Source organism: Scyliorhinus canicula, chromosome 6 (genome assembly GCF_902713615.1).
Source record: "Scyliorhinus canicula chromosome 6, sScyCan1.1, whole genome shotgun sequence".
Classification (NCBI taxonomy): domain Eukaryota; kingdom Metazoa; phylum Chordata; class Chondrichthyes; order Carcharhiniformes; family Scyliorhinidae; genus Scyliorhinus; species Scyliorhinus canicula.
This window is the reverse complement of record NC_052151.1, coordinates 208,859,744-208,877,535: the sequence shown is the minus strand read 5'-3', so window position 1 is coordinate 208,877,535 and position 17,792 is coordinate 208,859,744. Positions and strand designations below refer to the sequence as shown.

Here is a 17,792-nt window from a genome sequence, read left to right as displayed (position 1 = left end):
TGCCTCCTGAATCACAGCGTCCAGGTAACTCTCCCCCTCCCTGATATGGTGCAGTCACCGAAGCTCAGAATCCAGCTCATAATTCCGAGCCGGAGTTCCTCGAACAACCAACACTTACTACAGACGTGGACACTAGGAACCACAGTAGAGTCTACCAGCTCCCACATCATGCAGGAACAACACATCACTTGAACCTCCCATTTCTATTTTAATTTGTTTCTAATCTGTTTCTTAAAATTTCTTTTGAAACTTTAATACCTCTCTCCTTATTACCTCAGCCTGAACGCAATTTATAACCAGTAATTTAAATGGATTTCCAAATCTACTACAGCTTATTAGCCAATCAAGTCACAACCCTCCCATGATGTCATTTTTCAGTTTTCTTACCCCAGTCTTAACACACAGACTATCACTTACTTTCCTAGCTGCTCCCGAAGTGAAGGCCTCATAATCCCCAAGGCAAGTTTTTATATATCACTTCCTTCCCAACTGCTCTCTGAATTTCTCCTGCTCACAGATCCCGAAGAGAAGGTGGTACCGCCCTGTCCATTGGCATCAAGTCGAAGTGCATTTGCAGTTCCTTCCTGCACACCAACAATTCCGGGGTCGGATCCCTTGCTTACCTCGATCCACACTTTCCACCAATTTCTGCTCTCCGCCCTAGCTTCCACGTCCGTATGTGCCTTATCTGCCATAATCTCTGCCCTGATCACCACTTTCAATGCATTCCTTTATAGCCCTAGAATTCCTCACACAGACCTCCAAGTTTCACAACAACCTTACATCTAACTACCACCCACTTGCGGTGCCCCGGACCGACTCCCAGCTCCGGGTCCACCCAATGCAGGGCATGTTCCGAGATCACTACCGCTGAATATTTGGCCGCCCTAACCCCAGCCAGCAGAGTTCAACTCATAAGAAAGTAATCACTCTGCGAGTACACTTTAAGTGGAGAAAAACGATAATTCCCTTTCTCCTGGGCGCGTGAATCTCCACAGGTCTACCCCTCCCACCTACTAAGGGGCAATTTAGCATGGTCAACCCACCTAACCTAGACACCTTTGGATTGTGGAGGGAAACCAAAGCACTCAGAGGAAACCCACACAGACATGGGGAGGATGTGCAAATTCCACCAGTCACCCAATTCTGGAATCGAACCTGGGTCTCTGGTGCTGTGAGGCAGCTGTGCTAACTACTGTGCCACCGTACCGCTTTAACAAATCCCAATGCCGATTAATAAAACCCACATTTCTCCCCTTCTTTAAATGTTTTCCCTTTCTTTACCACATATAAATAATTACAAAACAATCGAACAAAATACTGGTTTTTAATTTCCTCATTGTAACACAAGGCATCCTCTCCTCCCATAGATCAAATAATTTCTTGAGCAAGTACCTCTCTGTATAAAACAGTCTGACAATTGGTGACTTCCATCCACCTATTTTATTTGGAATTCTCTCATCTCTGCAACATTTCTTTTATGCCACAAAGTCAATTCATAACCTTTTTCCAGTGTGAACAAAACACTGTCCCAAAGAGAACGGGTTTCCATGTAGCATTCCAAGGGCAAACTTTCCTCATATTTCCCCTTGTATAGTATTTCTTTCAGTCTCAGGTAAGTAAACCCCCATGTTTATTGCTTCTACTAATACCCGTGTTTCAGCAGTTAAGGTGCTTTTAAATACCTTTTTTATTTTCTTCACTTCCAAGGCTAAAGGACAAATTTATTATTCCTTCCCTCCAGGATAAACCCCGCTCTCCTAGAATATGCACCTGGAAGACTGGCTTTTGAAGTACTGCTAAAAGTGATAAACCTCATATCTCTGGATTACCCAAGGCTCTAAAATTGTGCGCGCAAAAAAATGCTGCCTAGCCAGCGACACCCGCATATAGTAAATGAATATTAAACAACTAGCAATAGCTGTAGCCAGAGTGAAGAACTAGTGTAACTGTCCACTCAAAACTTCTTAATTGGTCTATCCTATTTTTTGTGAGGACCTACCTGATCTATTGGGATGTAATTGAGGTTTTCCAAATAAAACTTGTTGATTTAAGATCTCTCCCGACTTATTCTGCTTAATGTTGTTAAGGAATGGGTTAATAGTCATTCCAATTAGATATTTCATTGATGTTAAGTATCCTATAATTGAAACTGATATGTAAAGAGGCTGCAGGTGATCTTTGTGGGCATGTCATGTGGTGATTGAGTTTTGTACAGAGCTGTGTTCAATGAGAATGAAGGTCTTTGTAAAATGGAGCAGAATTCTTGAATCTTTACTCAACAGTAGCTGGAAGCTAACAAATGTCTCACTCTATATATTTAAAGGCCCTCAAAGGCCAACTTCCAACCTTACATTCCTCCTTTGTTTTATCAATCACCCATTGCTCAAATTCCGCAGGTCCTCCCCACAGATAATCATCAACATGCATTATAAAGATTCCTGCAGGTTTCTCCTTGATACCAATAGAACTGCCTGTATCTGGCTTTAGGTGAAAAAACCTGTTCTCAACAGGATGAACCAACTGAGAAATATCATACCCTTGAAGGGTCATTGAGCCCATAACACACATGCAATTTCCCCACTTTTCCTTCTGTTTCACCAGATTCCCGAGGTAGTTTTGAAAATACTTCTCACCCTGCAAAAATGCAGCTTTTATGTCAGTCGCATAACATTTCCAGGAATATGTTACCAAAACATTGAAGAAAATCTTCAAACTCACTTTTCCTGGATTGGATTTGTTTATTGTCACGTGTACAGAGGTACAGTGAAAAGTATTTTTCTGCAAGCAGCTCAACAGATCATTCCCACCTGTGGTGGGAAAGTGAAATTTCACCCTGACACCTTGATCACCAAGTCTTTCTTCGAAACCCCTTGGTGCTGGTCTAGCTTTAGCCTTGTATGTGCCATCAGGAAGTACCTTTTCTGTCCTTATCCCCTTGTGAGATAAGAACATAAGAACATAAGAAATAGGAGCAGGAGTAGGCCATCTGGCCCCTCGAGCCTGCTCCGCCATTCAATGAGATCATGGCTGATCTTTTGTGGACTCAGCTCCACTTTCCGGCCCGAACACCATAACCCTTAATCCCTTTATTCTTCAAAAAACTATCTATCTTTACCTTAAAAACATGAAATGAAGGAGCCTCAACTGCTTCACTGGGCAAGGAATTCCATAGATTCACAACCCTTTGGGTGAAGAAGTTCCTCCTAAACTCAGTTCTAAATCTACTTCCCCTTATTTTGAGGCTATGCCCCCTAGTTCTGCTGTCACCCGCCAGTGGAAACAACCTGCCCGCATCTATCCTATCTATTCCCTTCATAATTTTAAATGTTTCTATAAGATCCCCCCTCATCCTTCTAAATTCCAACGAGTACAGTCCCAGTCTACTCAACCTCTCCTCATAATCCAACCCCTTCAGCTCTGGGATTAACCTAGTGAATCTCCTCTGCACACCCTCCAGCGCCAGTACGTCCTTTCTCAAGTAAGGAGACCAAAACTGAACACAATACTCAGGTGTGGCCGCACTAACACCTTATACAATTGCAACATAACCTCCCTAGTCTTAAACTCCATCCCTCTAGCAATGAAGGACAAAATTCCATTTGCCTTCTTAATCACCTGTTGCACTTGTAAACCAACCTTCTGTGACTCATGCACTAGCACACCCAAGTCTCTCTGAACAGCGGCATGCTTTAATATTTTATCGTTTAAATAATAATCCCGTTTGCTGTTATTCCTACCAAAATGGATAACCTCACATTTGTCAACATTGTATTCCATCTGCCAGACCCGAGCCCATTCACTTAACCTATCCAAATCCCTCTGCAGACTTCCAGTATCCTCTGCACTTTTCGCTTTACCACTCATCTTAGTGTCATCTGCAAACTTGGACACATTGCCCTTGGTCCCCAACTCCAAATCATCAATGTAAATTGTGAACAATTGTGGGCCCAACACGGATCCCTGAGGGACACCACTAGCTACTGATTGCCAACCAGAGAAACACCCATTTATCCCAACTCTTTGCTTTCTATTAATTAACCAATCCTCTATCCATGCTACTACTTTACCCTTAATGCCATGCATCTTTATCTTATGCAGCAACCTTTTGTGTGGCACCTTGTCAAAGGCTTTCTGGAAATCCAGATATACCACATCCATCGGCTCCCCGTTATCTACTGCACTGGTAATGTCCTCAAAAAATTCCACTAAATTAGTTAGGCACGACCTGCCTTTTACGAACCCATGCTGCGTCTGCCCAATGGGACAATTTCTATCCAGATGCCTCGCAATTTCTTCCTTGATGATAGATTCCAGCATCTTCCCTATTACCGAAGTTAAACTCACTGGCCTATAATTTCCTGCTTTCTGCCTACCTCCTTTTTTAAACAGTGGTGTCACGTTTGCTAATTTCCAATCCACCGGGACCACCCCAGAGTCTAGTGAATTTCGGTAAATTATCACTAGTGCATCTGCAATTTCCCTAGCCATCTCTTTTAGCACTCTGGGATGCATTCCATCAGGGCCAGGAGACTTGTCTACCTTTAGCCCCATTAGCTTGCCCATCACTCCCTCCTTAGTGATAACAATCGTCTCAAGGTCCTCACCTGTCATAGCCTCATTTCTATCAGTCACTGGCATGTTATTTGTGTCTTCCACTGTGAAGACCGACCCAAAAAACCTGTTCAGTTCCTCAGCCATTTCCTCATTTCCCATTATTAAAACTCCCTTCTCATCCTCTAAAGGACCAATATTTACCTTAGCCACTCTTTTTTGTCTTATATATTTGTAAAACCTTTTACTGTCTGTTTTTATATTCTGAGCAAGTTTACTCTCATACTCTATCTTACTCTTCTTTATAGCTTTTTTAGTAGCTTTCTGTTGCCCCCTAAAGATTTCCCAGTCCTCTAATCTCCCAGCAATCTTTGCCACTTTATATGCTTTTTCCTTCAATTTGATACTCTCCCTTATTTCCTTAGATATCCACGGTCGATTTTCCCTCTTTCTTCCGTCCTTCCTTTTTGTTGGTATAAACCTTTGCTGAGCACTGTGAAAAATCGCTTGGAAGGTTCTCCACTGTTCCTCAACTGTTCCACCATAAAGTCTTAGCTCCCAGTCTACCTTAGCTAGTTCTTCTCTCATCCCCTTGTAATCTCCCTTGTTTAAACACAAAACACTAGTATTTGATTTTACTTTCTCACCCTCCATCTGTATTTTAAATTCCACCATATTGTGATCGCTCCTTCCGAGAGGATCCCTAACTATGAGATCATGAATCAATCCTGTCTCATTACACAGGACAAGATCCAGGACCGCTTGTTCCCTCGTAGGTTCCATCACATACTGTTCTAGGAAACTATCGCGGATACATTCTATAAACTCCTCCTCACGGTTGCCCTGACCGACCTGGTTAAACCAATCGACATGTAGATTAAAATCCCCCATGATAACTGCTGTACCATTTCTACATGCATCAGTTATTTCTTTGTTTATTGCCTGCCCCACCATCTCGTTACTATTTGGTGGCCGATAGACTACTCCTATCAGTGACTTTTCCGCCTTACTATTCCTGATTTCCACCCAAATGGATTCAACCTTATCCTCCATAGCACCGATGTCATCCCTTACTATTGCCCGGATGTCATCCTTAAATAACAGAGCAACACCACCTCCCTTACCATCCACTCTGTCCTTCCGAATAGTTTGATACCCTCGGATATTTAACTCCCAGTCGTGACCATCCTTTAACCATGTTTCAGTAATGGCCACTAAATCATAGTCCTTCACGATGATTTGTGCCACCAACTCATTTACTTTATTCCGAATACTACGAGCATTCAGGTAAAGTACACTTATGTTGGTTTTTTTACCTCTGTTTTGAATCTTAACATCTCCAGTTTTATTCCTTTTGTTATTACTGGGCCTATTCACTGTGCTCCCCTCAGTCACTGTACCTTGTACTGTCGCCCTTATGGATTTCTGACTATGTCTTCTCTGCCTTGCCCTTTTCCCCTTACTTCCTTTTGTTTCTGTCCCTGTTTTACTACCTTCCAACTTCCAGCATTGGTTCCCATCCCCCTGCCACATTAGTTTAAACCCTCCCCAACAGCTCTAGAAAACACCCCCCCTAGGACATCGGTTCCAGTCCTGCCCAAGTGCAGACCGTCCGGTTTGTACTGGTCCCACCTCCCCCAGAACCGGTCCCAATGCCCCAGGAATTTGAATCCCTCCCTCTTGCACCATCTCTCGAGCCACACATTCATCCTATCTATCCTGACATTCCTACTCTGACTAGCTCGTGGCACTGGTAGCAATCCTGAGATTATTACCTTTGAGGTCCTACTTTTTAGTTTAACTCCTAACTCCCTGAATTCCGCTTGTAGGACCTCATCCCGTTTTTTACCTATATCGTTGGTGCCTATGTGCACCACGACAGCTGGCTGTTCACCCTCCCCCCCTAGAATGTCCTGCAGCCGCTCCGAGACATCCTTGACCCTTGCACCAGGGAGGCAACATACCATCCTGGAGTCTCGATTACGTCCACAGAACCGCCTGTCTATTCCCCTTACGATCGAGTCCCCTATCACTATAGCCCTGCCATTTTTCTTCCTGCCCTGCTGTGCAGCAGAGCCAGCCACGGTGCCATGAACCGTGGCTGGCTGTACACTGTCTGCCAATTCAGTGTATCAATCATGTGTGGCATCTTTATCAAATTATCTTCTAATTGGTCAATCGTCTCAATTATAAGGGCTTCCATGTCTCATGGCATTCCTAGCATGTTCTAAAGTCCTTCTAAAGTCAAACTACAACCTCTACTCCTTTCATTTCTGGACTTTCTGGCATATATGTTACTCTCTACTCGAGCACCAATTTTGGGTAGTTTCCTGGTGTCTTTTTGTTAATATTCAGTCATCCATTTATCTGCGTAAACTGCTTCTCATAATTCTCCAACACACACCAATGTGAAGTGTACGGAGTCTCTTCACTTTCTATGCCCTGATCAGAATCTGTAATAATATAGTCAATAATCCAACTAGGCTTGAGGAATGTACCCTAACACTTTGGTTCCAGTGTTGCAAAAATTGCTCTTTTCCATCACTACCTATTCCCTAATTCAGGTCTTCTCTTTTGTAATCGGCCATATATTCTGGATTAAAATGCATTTCTGAGGACTCTCTGAATTTTCTACAAAACCTCAGCCTTGATGATTGCCTTTCTCCCTTCATTTTTAAAACAAAAAATGTCGAGTACCCAATTCATTTTTTCCAATTAAGGGGCAATTTAGTGTGGCCAATCCACCCACCCTGCACATCTTTGGGTTGTGGGGACGAAACCCACGCAAGCATGGGGAGAATGTGCAAACTCCACACAGACAGTGACCCAGAGCCAGGCCTTTCTCCCTTCATGTAGGACATTCAAAAGCTAAGAAAATCTTTTAACCAGTTGTAGTTCCTACAAAGACCAGGGAATGATCCCACATCAGCAAAGATTTATTTTTGATTTCCCCCATAAACCAATCGTTAGGAATTATAAATCTCAACCAATTTAAATGAATTCTTCACATGGACTCGCCATACCAGTATCATATCAGTTAATAACTCGGATGGTCGTCAGCTAACCGCACAAAGCAGTTGGGGCCAAAACAATGAATGTTTCCAAGAACATAGCTCTTGGGGATAAAGGGATCAAAGGACATTGGGAGGGGGTGGGGAGAGGAGGAAAACAGGTTACTGAGTTTAATGAACAGCCATGGTCATCATGAATGGTGGAGCAGGCCAAAGGGCCGAATAGGTTCCTCCTGCACCTATTTTCTATGTTTCTAAGATTTTGTGATGCATCGCATCAATTGCGGAATGATTTCTTCCATAAATCACATTGCGAAAGGAACTTTCTGCTGTTGTGTTCAGTATTGCGCTGTTCATACTTTTACACATGCTTTTTAATTATTATTGACAAATGCCCCATTGCCATTAAGAGCTTTGCTGGTGCTCCCAATCCAGTTCCTATCCATTTTTCCATTATTCTGTCCACAATTACCATTTCTCTTAACTATTGTTACAACACCCAGGACTAGTGTGCAATCAATTCCAAATTCACTTGACCCAGAGTCAAATTGAAATTAACTATTCATTCTTAGAAAATACCCAAAGTCTTTGTCTTTGACTGCCCAGTAACTACAGTCACAAGGCTTGTAAATTTAAACACAATTTAACAATATCTAAATAGGCAGCAAATACAACTGATTAACTATTATCTAATTCCTAACCCACCTTCTTTAACTTGCCCCACCCTCTACGCACTCACAAGACAGACAGAGAGGAAAGAGGGGGTAAAGAAAATATCACTAAAAGCGAAAGGGTAAAAGTCTGTTTCAGATGGACATCTTCCAGTACATCTTTCTTCTTAGTCTAGGCCTTCAGTTGGATGTTCTTGCTTTCAGTCTGTAATGGTTTTCACTGCAGATTCATCAGGATTGCAACACTTCTCATCAGATTCCAAAACAAAGAGCGAGAGCAAAAGAGCAACTCACAGCTTCTTCTCGCAGCGTCTAGGGACTTTTCTCCCTCAGTCTGAAAACCCCACCTAGCTGAACCCAATCGTTGTCTGTTGCCAGGCAAAATATGGTATTTGGCCAATTCATTGGCCATCAGCCAACCAATCAAACCGAATCTCTCCAATCTCTCAGGTGCCAGAAAGTCTGAGTTCTGTTCAAAATCTAAAACTTCACCGTATAGTGTACTAGTTTGAAGTTTTTGAGTTTCTCATTTCCTCTCCTCAACTTAAAGATATATGTCCATTAAATATCCATGAATCAAAAATGATAACAACGAAGTGAAAGGAATGGGAAATAAAGGAATCAACAGGAAGAGTCCTTACACTATATATTACTCTGACATGCTTAATCGAGTTGCTATGCCACAAAATACAAGAGAAAATGGTTTTGTCTTGGTCTCATGCCTTTAAGTCTATTTTTACAATGTTATTAATGTGTCTTGCTACTGGCAGAATCAGTACAGGCCATGATAATTTCCTCCTACATTTTCTAAGTTTACTATAGTCATCATCCGTTACACCTGCATCCCCTAATAAAATGTTTAACTGATGATGAGATGCTTGGACAAACTGCTGATGTAGTTTTTAAACAAGTTGCCTTGTGGCCACTGCTCCCTAAGGGTGTTAGTTCTTGTTAAGGAGATACAATTGGAGCATTATTGTATACTGTCTAATGCTCCAACTGTATACTGTCTAAGTCTACAGATTTTCCAAAAATGATTGCCTTATTGTACTCCATATCTAATTTCATTTCAATCTTTTTCCATAGACTACTTCCTCAATAGTAAGGGTATTTCACTGGATACTATAGCTGCACTGATACAGCTGTATTCCAGCAATGTTACATGGAATCATCACTCTCTTTAGTGATCATAATGTGTTATTGTCCCTGAACAGTTTAGAACTTTCATATTGTGAAATCACACTTTGATCTTTAATATTTAGAGAATCCATGCAGCTCTTTAACCAATCCATTTCACATACTGTGGATGTACACTCAGGGTTGAATACAGCAAACTGAATGAGTCTGCAACTAGAATATGCACCTCTGGACTAAAACTTCTGGCGACCAGTACAATTCCTTCTGGCCGATTGGCATCATCTTCACCTTTGATCCTTCCTAGTGCAAAAATTGCTCTTTTCCATCACTACCTATTCCCTAATTCAGGTCTTCTCTTTTGTAATAGGCCATATATTCTGGATTAAAATGCATTTCTGAGGACTCTCTGAATTTTCTACAAAACCTCAGCCTTGATGATTGCCTTTCTCCCTTCATTTTTAAAACAAAAAATGTCGAGTACCCAATTCATTTTTTCCAATTAAGGGGCAATTCAGCGTGGCCAATCCACCTACCCTGCACATGTTTGGGTTGTGGGGTTGAGACCCACGCAGACACGGGGAGTGGAGTGCATTGATTATCTTAGTTAACTATCAATGTCACTCCAATGTCCCAGCTATCTCCATTTATAGGTATACAAATACCCATCATGTCTTTAACAATGTTATTTCTATTAAACCATAAAAATATAACTGCCGTCTAATGCAGGTAAAGATGGCACACCTAACCAGAACCCGAATGAACAGGTTCTCCCCAGAGGTGGAGGACAAATGTGACGGTGCCAGGGAGGCCCGGTCATCCAAACCCACATGCTCTAGGCCTTCCCCAGACTTGTTGGGTTCTGGACAACCTTTTTTGAGGCAATGTTCAAGGTTGTGGGAGTGAGGGTGGAGCCATGCTCAAAGTGGCGGTCTTTGGGGTCTCAGAAGAACCAGAACTCTTAAGGGGAAGGGGTCATGGGGAGGGGGACCGACCCCCTATCCTTTGCATCCCTAATTGCCCGCCAAATAACCCTACTCAGCTGGCGATCAGCAGCATCATCCAAAGCTGCAAACTGGCTGTCCGACCTGTCGGAATTCCTCCAACAGGATAAAATAAAATTCACCATCCGTGGGTCGGAAGAGGGCTTCAGAAAATGTGGAAACTATTCACCAAATTGTTCCAGGACCTGTTTTAAGCCAGCAACCAATAGAGCAGGGGGAGTGGGGAGGCACAAGCGAGCCACAAAACAATGGTTGAGAATAAGGTCCTAAAATGGAATTAAACTGGAGGAAAAAACTTTAAATTGGAGTCACCTGAAGACCATGCGACACTAAGTTTGAACGAACACAGGTCGTTGAGGTGGAACCAGCAGTCCAGTGGGATAGGGTACAGGTAGCAGAACAGGTTGGATGTGGTGAAGTTTATGATGGGTGAAGGATAGTCAGTAATGAGATTACTAAAATAATCAAAACTAAAGGTGGCAAAGGCACAGAAAAGTGTTTCATCAGCTGATAGACTAAGATAAGGGAGACAATATTACAGAGGTGGAAGACTACATTATCTGTGATTTTTAGGGATATACGATCAAAATCTCAGTTCAAGACCAAACCCTTAGAATAGAATTTCTACAGTGCAGAGGGAGGCCATTCAGCCCATCAAGTCAGCACCGACCCTCCAAAAAAAAACCCTCCGAGGCCCACTCCCCTGTCCTATCCTTGTAACCTTCTCTAACCATTGAGCACTTAGGGGCAATTTAGCATGGCCAATCACCTAATCTGCACATTTAGAACAGTACAGCACAGAACAGGCCCTTCGGCCCTCAATGTTGTGCCGAGCCATGATCACCCTACTCAAACCCACGTATCCACCCTATACCTGTAACCCAACAACCCCCCCTTAACCTTACTTTTTTTATTAGGACACTACGGGCAATTTAGCATGGCCAATCCACCTAACCCGCACATCTTTGGACTGTGAGGGGAAACCGGAGCATCCGGAGGAAATCAACGCAGACACTGGGAGAACTCGACACAAAGTTATCCAAAGTCGGAATCAAACCCGGGTCCCTGGCACTGTGAAGAAGCAGTGCTAACCACTGTACCGCCCTTAGTAGAACACAACAACTCTTGCCGTAAAATGTATAAATACTGCATAGCATTAGGTTTTCAATTTTCTAAGGGCGGGTCTCACTCCCACAACCCAAAGATGTGCAGGGCAGGTTGATTGGCCACACCATATTGCCCCTTAATTGGGAAAAAATACAAAGGTTTTCAATTTTCTCAGTTTGTTTCTGGTTGGCTTGAGTTTATCCATTTTCTGTTTTGCTCAGTTTCCACAAATGCTTTTCACTTCTACAGATGACCATTTGACTATTGTTATCTATCCATTCAGTAACTCCCTTTATCTGCTTTGCAAATTGATTAACTCTGACTTTCCCCAAAATCTCTACCTGCTGCCTCTGGTTTCTCCTTTTCCCAGTCCTACTAGAACTGTTTCTGGTTGTTTTTAGTCCACACTGGAGTTATACCCAAATCATTCCCCTTTCCTTTGCACAAACATTAATATAGCCACTGGTAACAAGACCATAAGACGTAGAACCAGAATTAGGCCACTCGACCCATTGAGTCTGCTCCGCCATTCAATCATGGCTGATATATTTCTCATCCCCATTCTCCTGCCTTCCCCTCATAACCCCTGATCCCCTTATTAATCAAGAGCCTATCTATCTCTGTCTTAAAGACACTCCGTCAATTGGCCTCCACAGCCTTCTGTGGAAAAGAGTTCCACAGATTCACCACCCTCTGGCTGAAGAAATTCCTCCTCGTCTGTTTTAAAGGATCGGCTCTTTAGTCTGAAATTGTGTCCTCTGCTTCTAGTTTTTCCTACAAGTGGAAACAGCTTCACCATGTCCACTCTATCTTGGCCTCGCAGTATCCTGCAAGTTTCAATAAGATCCCCTCTCATCCTTCTAAACTCCAATGAGTACAGACCCAGAGTCCTCAACTATTCCTCATATGACAAGCTGTTCATTCCAGGGATCATTCTTGTGAACCTCCTCTTGCCAAGGTCAGCACATCTTTCCTTAGATACGGGGCCCAAAACTGCTCACAATACTCCAAATGGGGTCTGACCAGAGCCTTGTACAGCCTCAGAAGTACATCCTTGGTCTTGTATTTTAGCCCTCTTGACATGAATGCTAACATTGCATTTGCCTTCCTAACCGCCGACTGAACCTGCACGTTAACCTCAAGAGAATCGCGAACAAGGACTCCCAAGACCCTTTGTGCTTCTGATTTCCTAAGCATTTCCCCATTTAGAAAATAGTCTATGCTTAAATTCCTCCTTCCAAAGTGCATAACCTCACACTTTTCAATGTTGTATTTCATCTGCCACTTCATTGCCCACTCTCCTAGCTTGTCCAAATCCTTCTGCAGCCCCCTTGCTTCCTCAATACTACCTGTTCCTCTACAGATCTTTATATCATCTGCAAATATATCAACAGTGCCTTCTTCCAGATCATTAATGTATATTGTGAAAAGTTGTGGTCCCAGCACAGACCCCCGAGGCACACCACTAGTCACCAGCTGCCATCCTAAAAATACCCCTTTATTCCCACTCTCTGCTCGTCAGCCAATCCTCTATCCATGCCAGGATCTTACCCATAACACCATGGGCTCTTAACTTATTAAACAATCTCCTATGTGGTTCTTTGTCAAGGCCTTCTGGAAATTTAAATAAATCACATCCACTGGTTCTCCTTTGTCTAACTTCCTTCTTATCTCCTCAAAGAACTCTAACAGATTTGTCAGACACAACCTCCCTTTGACAAAGCCGTGCTGACTCAGTCCTATTTTACCATGCACTTCCACGTGCTTCGCAATATCAACTTTAATAATGGACTCGTAAATCTTACCAATGGCCTAGGTCAGGCTAGCCAGTCTATAATTTCCCGTCTTCTGCCTCCCTCCCTTCTTAAACAGTTTTGTTAGCCACTTTCTAGTCCTCTGGGACCCTTCCTGCCTCCAATGATTCCTGAAAGATCACCACTAATGCGTCCACAATCTCCTCAGCTATCTCTTTAGAACCCTTGGGTGTAGTCCATCCAGTCCAAGTGACTTAATCACCTTCAGACCTTTCAGTTTCCCCAGAACCTTCTCCTTAGTGATGGCCATTGCATTCACCTTTGCCTCCTGATTCTCCTGGAGTTCTGACATCCCACTGGTGTCATCCACCGTGAAGACTGATGCAAAGTAACTATTCGGTTCCTCTGCCATTTCTTTGTTTCCTATTATTACTTCTCCAACTACATTTTCCAGTGGTCCAATGTCTAGTTTCCCCTCTCTCTTACCTTTTATATATTGAAACAAAAAACTCCTCCTCTCTTCTTTTATATTACTAACTAACTTGCACTCATATTTCATCTTCTCTCCATTTATTGCTTTTTTAGTTGTCCTCTGCTCGCTTTTAAAGGCTTCCCAATCCTCTGGCTTCTCACTAATCCTCGCCACTTTGTATGCTTTTTCTTTTGCTTTTATGCTGTCCATGACTTCGGTCGTCAACCATGGATGCCTCGTCCTCCCCTTCGCATGTTTCCTCCTCCTTGGGATGAATTTCTGCTGTGCATCCCGAATAACCCCCAAAAACTCCTGCCACTTCTGTTCCACTGTCCTCCCTGCTAGACTCCTTTTCCAATCAACTCTGGCCAGCTCCTCCCTCATGTCTTTGTAGTTACCCTTCTTTAATTGTAATATCGTTACATCTGATTCCAGCTTCTCCCTCTCAAACTGCAGGATAAATTCTATCATATTGTGGCCACTGCTCCCTAAGGGTGCTTCATTTCAAAAGACAGAATTTTACAGTCGCCTATTAACAGGTTTGCTGGCAGCTGGGAGGGGGAACTTCAAAATAATGTTGGTGACTTTCCTGCCGACCAGCGCCTGGAGATTTAACATGAGGCAGGAAGCCCACCCTCCCTCATGCCAATTGAGGCAGTTAAATAGCCAAATATTTGCCACTTCTCACCCTGGCTTCAATTTTTTGATTTTGTGTGAGGAAGTACACTGGATGGGGGAGGGAGAGACGTGAATTTTTTTAATTCGTTCTTGGGATGTGGGCATCGCTGCCTGGGCCAGCATTTGTTGCCCATCCCCAATTGCCCTTGAACTGAGTGGCCTTCTAGGCCATTTCAGAGGGGTTTAGTCATGAGTCAACCACATCGCTGGGTGGGCCTGGTTGGTAGGCCAGACCAAGCAAGGACGGCAGATTTCCTTCCCTGGAGGACATAGTGAACCAGATGGGTTTATGCAACAATCGGCAATGGCTTCATGGTCATGAAACTTTCAATTCCACATTTTTATCGAATTCAAATTTCACCATCTGCTACGGTGGAATTGACCCCTCGCCCAACAGCATTAACCTGGGTCTCTGGATTACTGGTCTAATGACAATATCACGACGTCACTGCCTCCAACTGAGAAATGGGGGACGCTCAACAGTTTAGCCTGCAAGGACCTCGGGGGGGGGGGGGAAGGAATGATACCACATTTCTGATTGCCTCTTCTCCTGCTCCTGGAACCAGAGGAACTGTCATAGTCAACTAACTGATTGGTCAGGAGTATTCAGAGGCAGGAATCTCCCTCCAAATGGGAACAGCAAACTTGGCTCAAACAAATTAATGTTCCTTTGAGCATCAAATAACTGCGGGACATTTTGCTGGAGCAGGGAAGAGTTTCCCATCAGTGGGTTTCCAGGAAAACCAACCACAAGGTAAATAATTAAAACCCATTCTCTGCCCCACCAACTTACCTGATGCTCATGTTTACTTAAATGCTTCTCCTTTGTTAACAACAAGCTGATTTCATCCACCACCTGTTCAATTGCCTGTTCTAGTCTGTCCCGGTACAATTTTGTCGACTGGAACAGCTGGTACTCATTGCACTTTGTCAAGAATTCATTATTTGGAAAGTTTTGATCTGTGATAAAATAAAGAAAATGAAACATGATTTATTTTCTATCCAGTCTGCTCCAATACTCTTCCCCAAATAACATCAGGGAGTCACATTATCGAACACTCTCTGATAATCCATAGACAAACCTGCAACGTTCCACCAATCTTTCTGATTTCATCTTAACAAGGCTTCATTTTATGGGCTGGTAGTTTGGCTGGTTCAGCTCGGCGTCGGGATTCTCCGTTTCAGTGGCTGGTCGATGGGGTTTCCCATTGTGGGGCATCCCCACGCTGCTGGGAAACCCCAGGGCTGCTGGCAAAATGGAGCATTCTGATAGCGCAGAATTCAGCCCATAGAAAATAGGAGCAGGTGTAGGCCATTCGGCCCTTCAAGCCTGCTTTGCCATTCACGTGATCATGGCTGACCATCCAACTCAGTAACCTGTTCCCACTTTTCCCCATATCCTTTGACCCCATTTAGCCCCAACAGCTAAATTTAACTCCTCCCTGAAAGCATACAATGCTTTCACCTTGGATAAATAGAGTTATGGGCGAAACCTTGACATTGTGTACTCCGAGAGTAAAGCATTACAATTAATCCTCAGTGGGTGGCATTTGTTTTATTTGCCAATTGATTTCATTTTTTATGATTTCAAAATCTCTTCCCTTGCTCATAATATTACAAAATCAGGAAATAAATCATATTTTAAAGAATTTTATTAAACTACCTGTCGATGTTGGATCCCCTCCTACGTTTGCATCTTCAGCCATGGTAGTGACAGTTGTTCCGAGATTAGGATGCCCTGTAAAAAATATAATATTAACAGGAAGATTAGTCCGAAATATCAGTTTGAGGAGGATAATTTCCTCGATAAACATGATGTTAGTCCCTCCCCCTGGATCAGTACAACAACTGTTAGCTGTGGGATTGAGCATTTTCTGAATGTTACCATCAACCCTCCACAATCGCTGTGACAGAAACAGCTGCCCAGTAAAATTCAGTGAGTCCTGCTGATCTCCACAACCTGGTTTCAGATATGCTCCAATTGGCAGAAACTCTGTACCAGGAAAGTGTGGGGTAAGATTTACTCATGCAACCCGGGCCAAAACCAGACATATTTTCGAGGAGGAGAATATTCTGCGGTGAAATGTGAATTGGATGATCATTGAGAAATTAAAACAATCTGATGACGTGTTCTTATTTTCATTCACAGATTGTGTTTAATATTTTTAATTTGTTGATTTATTTTGAAATTAGCTCTGATGTCATTATATGATGACTGTAATATTGATTTACAGACACAATATATGGCTGGGTGTCATCCCAGGTGAATCTATAGGCAATGACACTGTCCTTGTGTCCATGGTGAAGTATCCTGCTTAGTTCCATTTGAATAGGTTGCCATATTTCTCAAGGTGTCAGTGTGGAAGTGGATTACATTTATTGTCTTGTTTTAACCTTGCTGTCTGTACGAAATATTACAGTTCTGAAATATATCTGTGAAAAGGATGTTAAAGGGTTGAGGGAATGAAATGAGAACAGCTCTCTGTACTTGTTAGTGCAGAGACAGCAAAGATGAGTGTGTACAACCTTGTTAACTGAGACAATGGGCATTGGAATGTGAAAGAGCTGACTCAGGAGCACGAGAGGGAAGGAGATAAGGAAGTTGGACCTGATGGACGGATAGGATAAGAAAACCGTTAGCAGCAGCAGTATTAGTGATGTCATAGTCACCACCCTACCTCAGGAAAAACAACTCTATATAAGTACATGTTCTGGATCCTTGCCAAATCATTGGTGTATCTAGGAATTTAAGGGGACCACCTCTAAGCTGTGATTGTATAAAGGGACAGTCCGTACTCTGGGACTTTGGCACTTCTCGAAGGTGGTTCCCCGACTACTTAGAGATTTGTCCCGGCCGTGAATAAACAAATATTCGTTACTGACATGTTCGAGTGTTTTACTTCTGGACTGACGAACGGCTATGTGAAAGCGCAATTCACATCAGCTCCTGGCCAAAGAACATTACAGGAGCTCAGGACATTTACCACTGTTCAGCTTTGTTATTGGCCAGGATTTAGAGAACCCCAAAGTGTATCATGGAGTTCACCTGACCCACAACTTTTAATAGATTGTAGTTACGGTGAACACACGGGCCTACTTTATAGGCGTGATGCAACAGAAATTGACAGTACTTTTAAATTAAAACAATGTTTATTTATGAAACCAGTTAACACTTTATAAACCCACAGCAAACATCTTAACAACTATCAACACCAATAAATCCCCCAAAGCATACAGTACTCTATAAGTAACTCTTAATCTTTCGTTGCAACATCCAAAAGACAAAAAAAAACCTTTTTACAGAAAGACATCAGGTTTAACTTCGCTACAGAAACAGGTATTATTTTTAAATCACGAAAGAATCTGGAGATAGTCTTTAGATTTCAGAGAGACCAATACACCTTCTT

The 17,792-nt window shown here is 42.8% G+C and overlaps 1 protein-coding gene across 2 annotated transcripts in view; it reads right to left on the bottom strand.

Annotated features, from left to right (window-relative positions):
- Positions 1-17,792, bottom strand: part of LOC119967846 (NACHT, LRR and PYD domains-containing protein 3-like) — an 89,381-nt gene that overhangs the window by 57,839 nt on the left and 13,750 nt on the right. For both annotated transcript variants that reach the window (XM_038800889.1, XM_038800890.1), the window contains exons 2-3: positions 16,049-16,123; positions 15,179-15,345 (exon numbers count right to left, since the gene is read on the bottom strand). In XM_038800889.1, coding sequence (XP_038656817.1) covers positions 15,179-15,345; positions 16,049-16,091 — 210 coding nt within the window. In that variant the 5' untranslated portion in view covers positions 16,092-16,123. The remainder of the gene's footprint in view (positions 1-15,178; positions 15,346-16,048; positions 16,124-17,792) is intronic.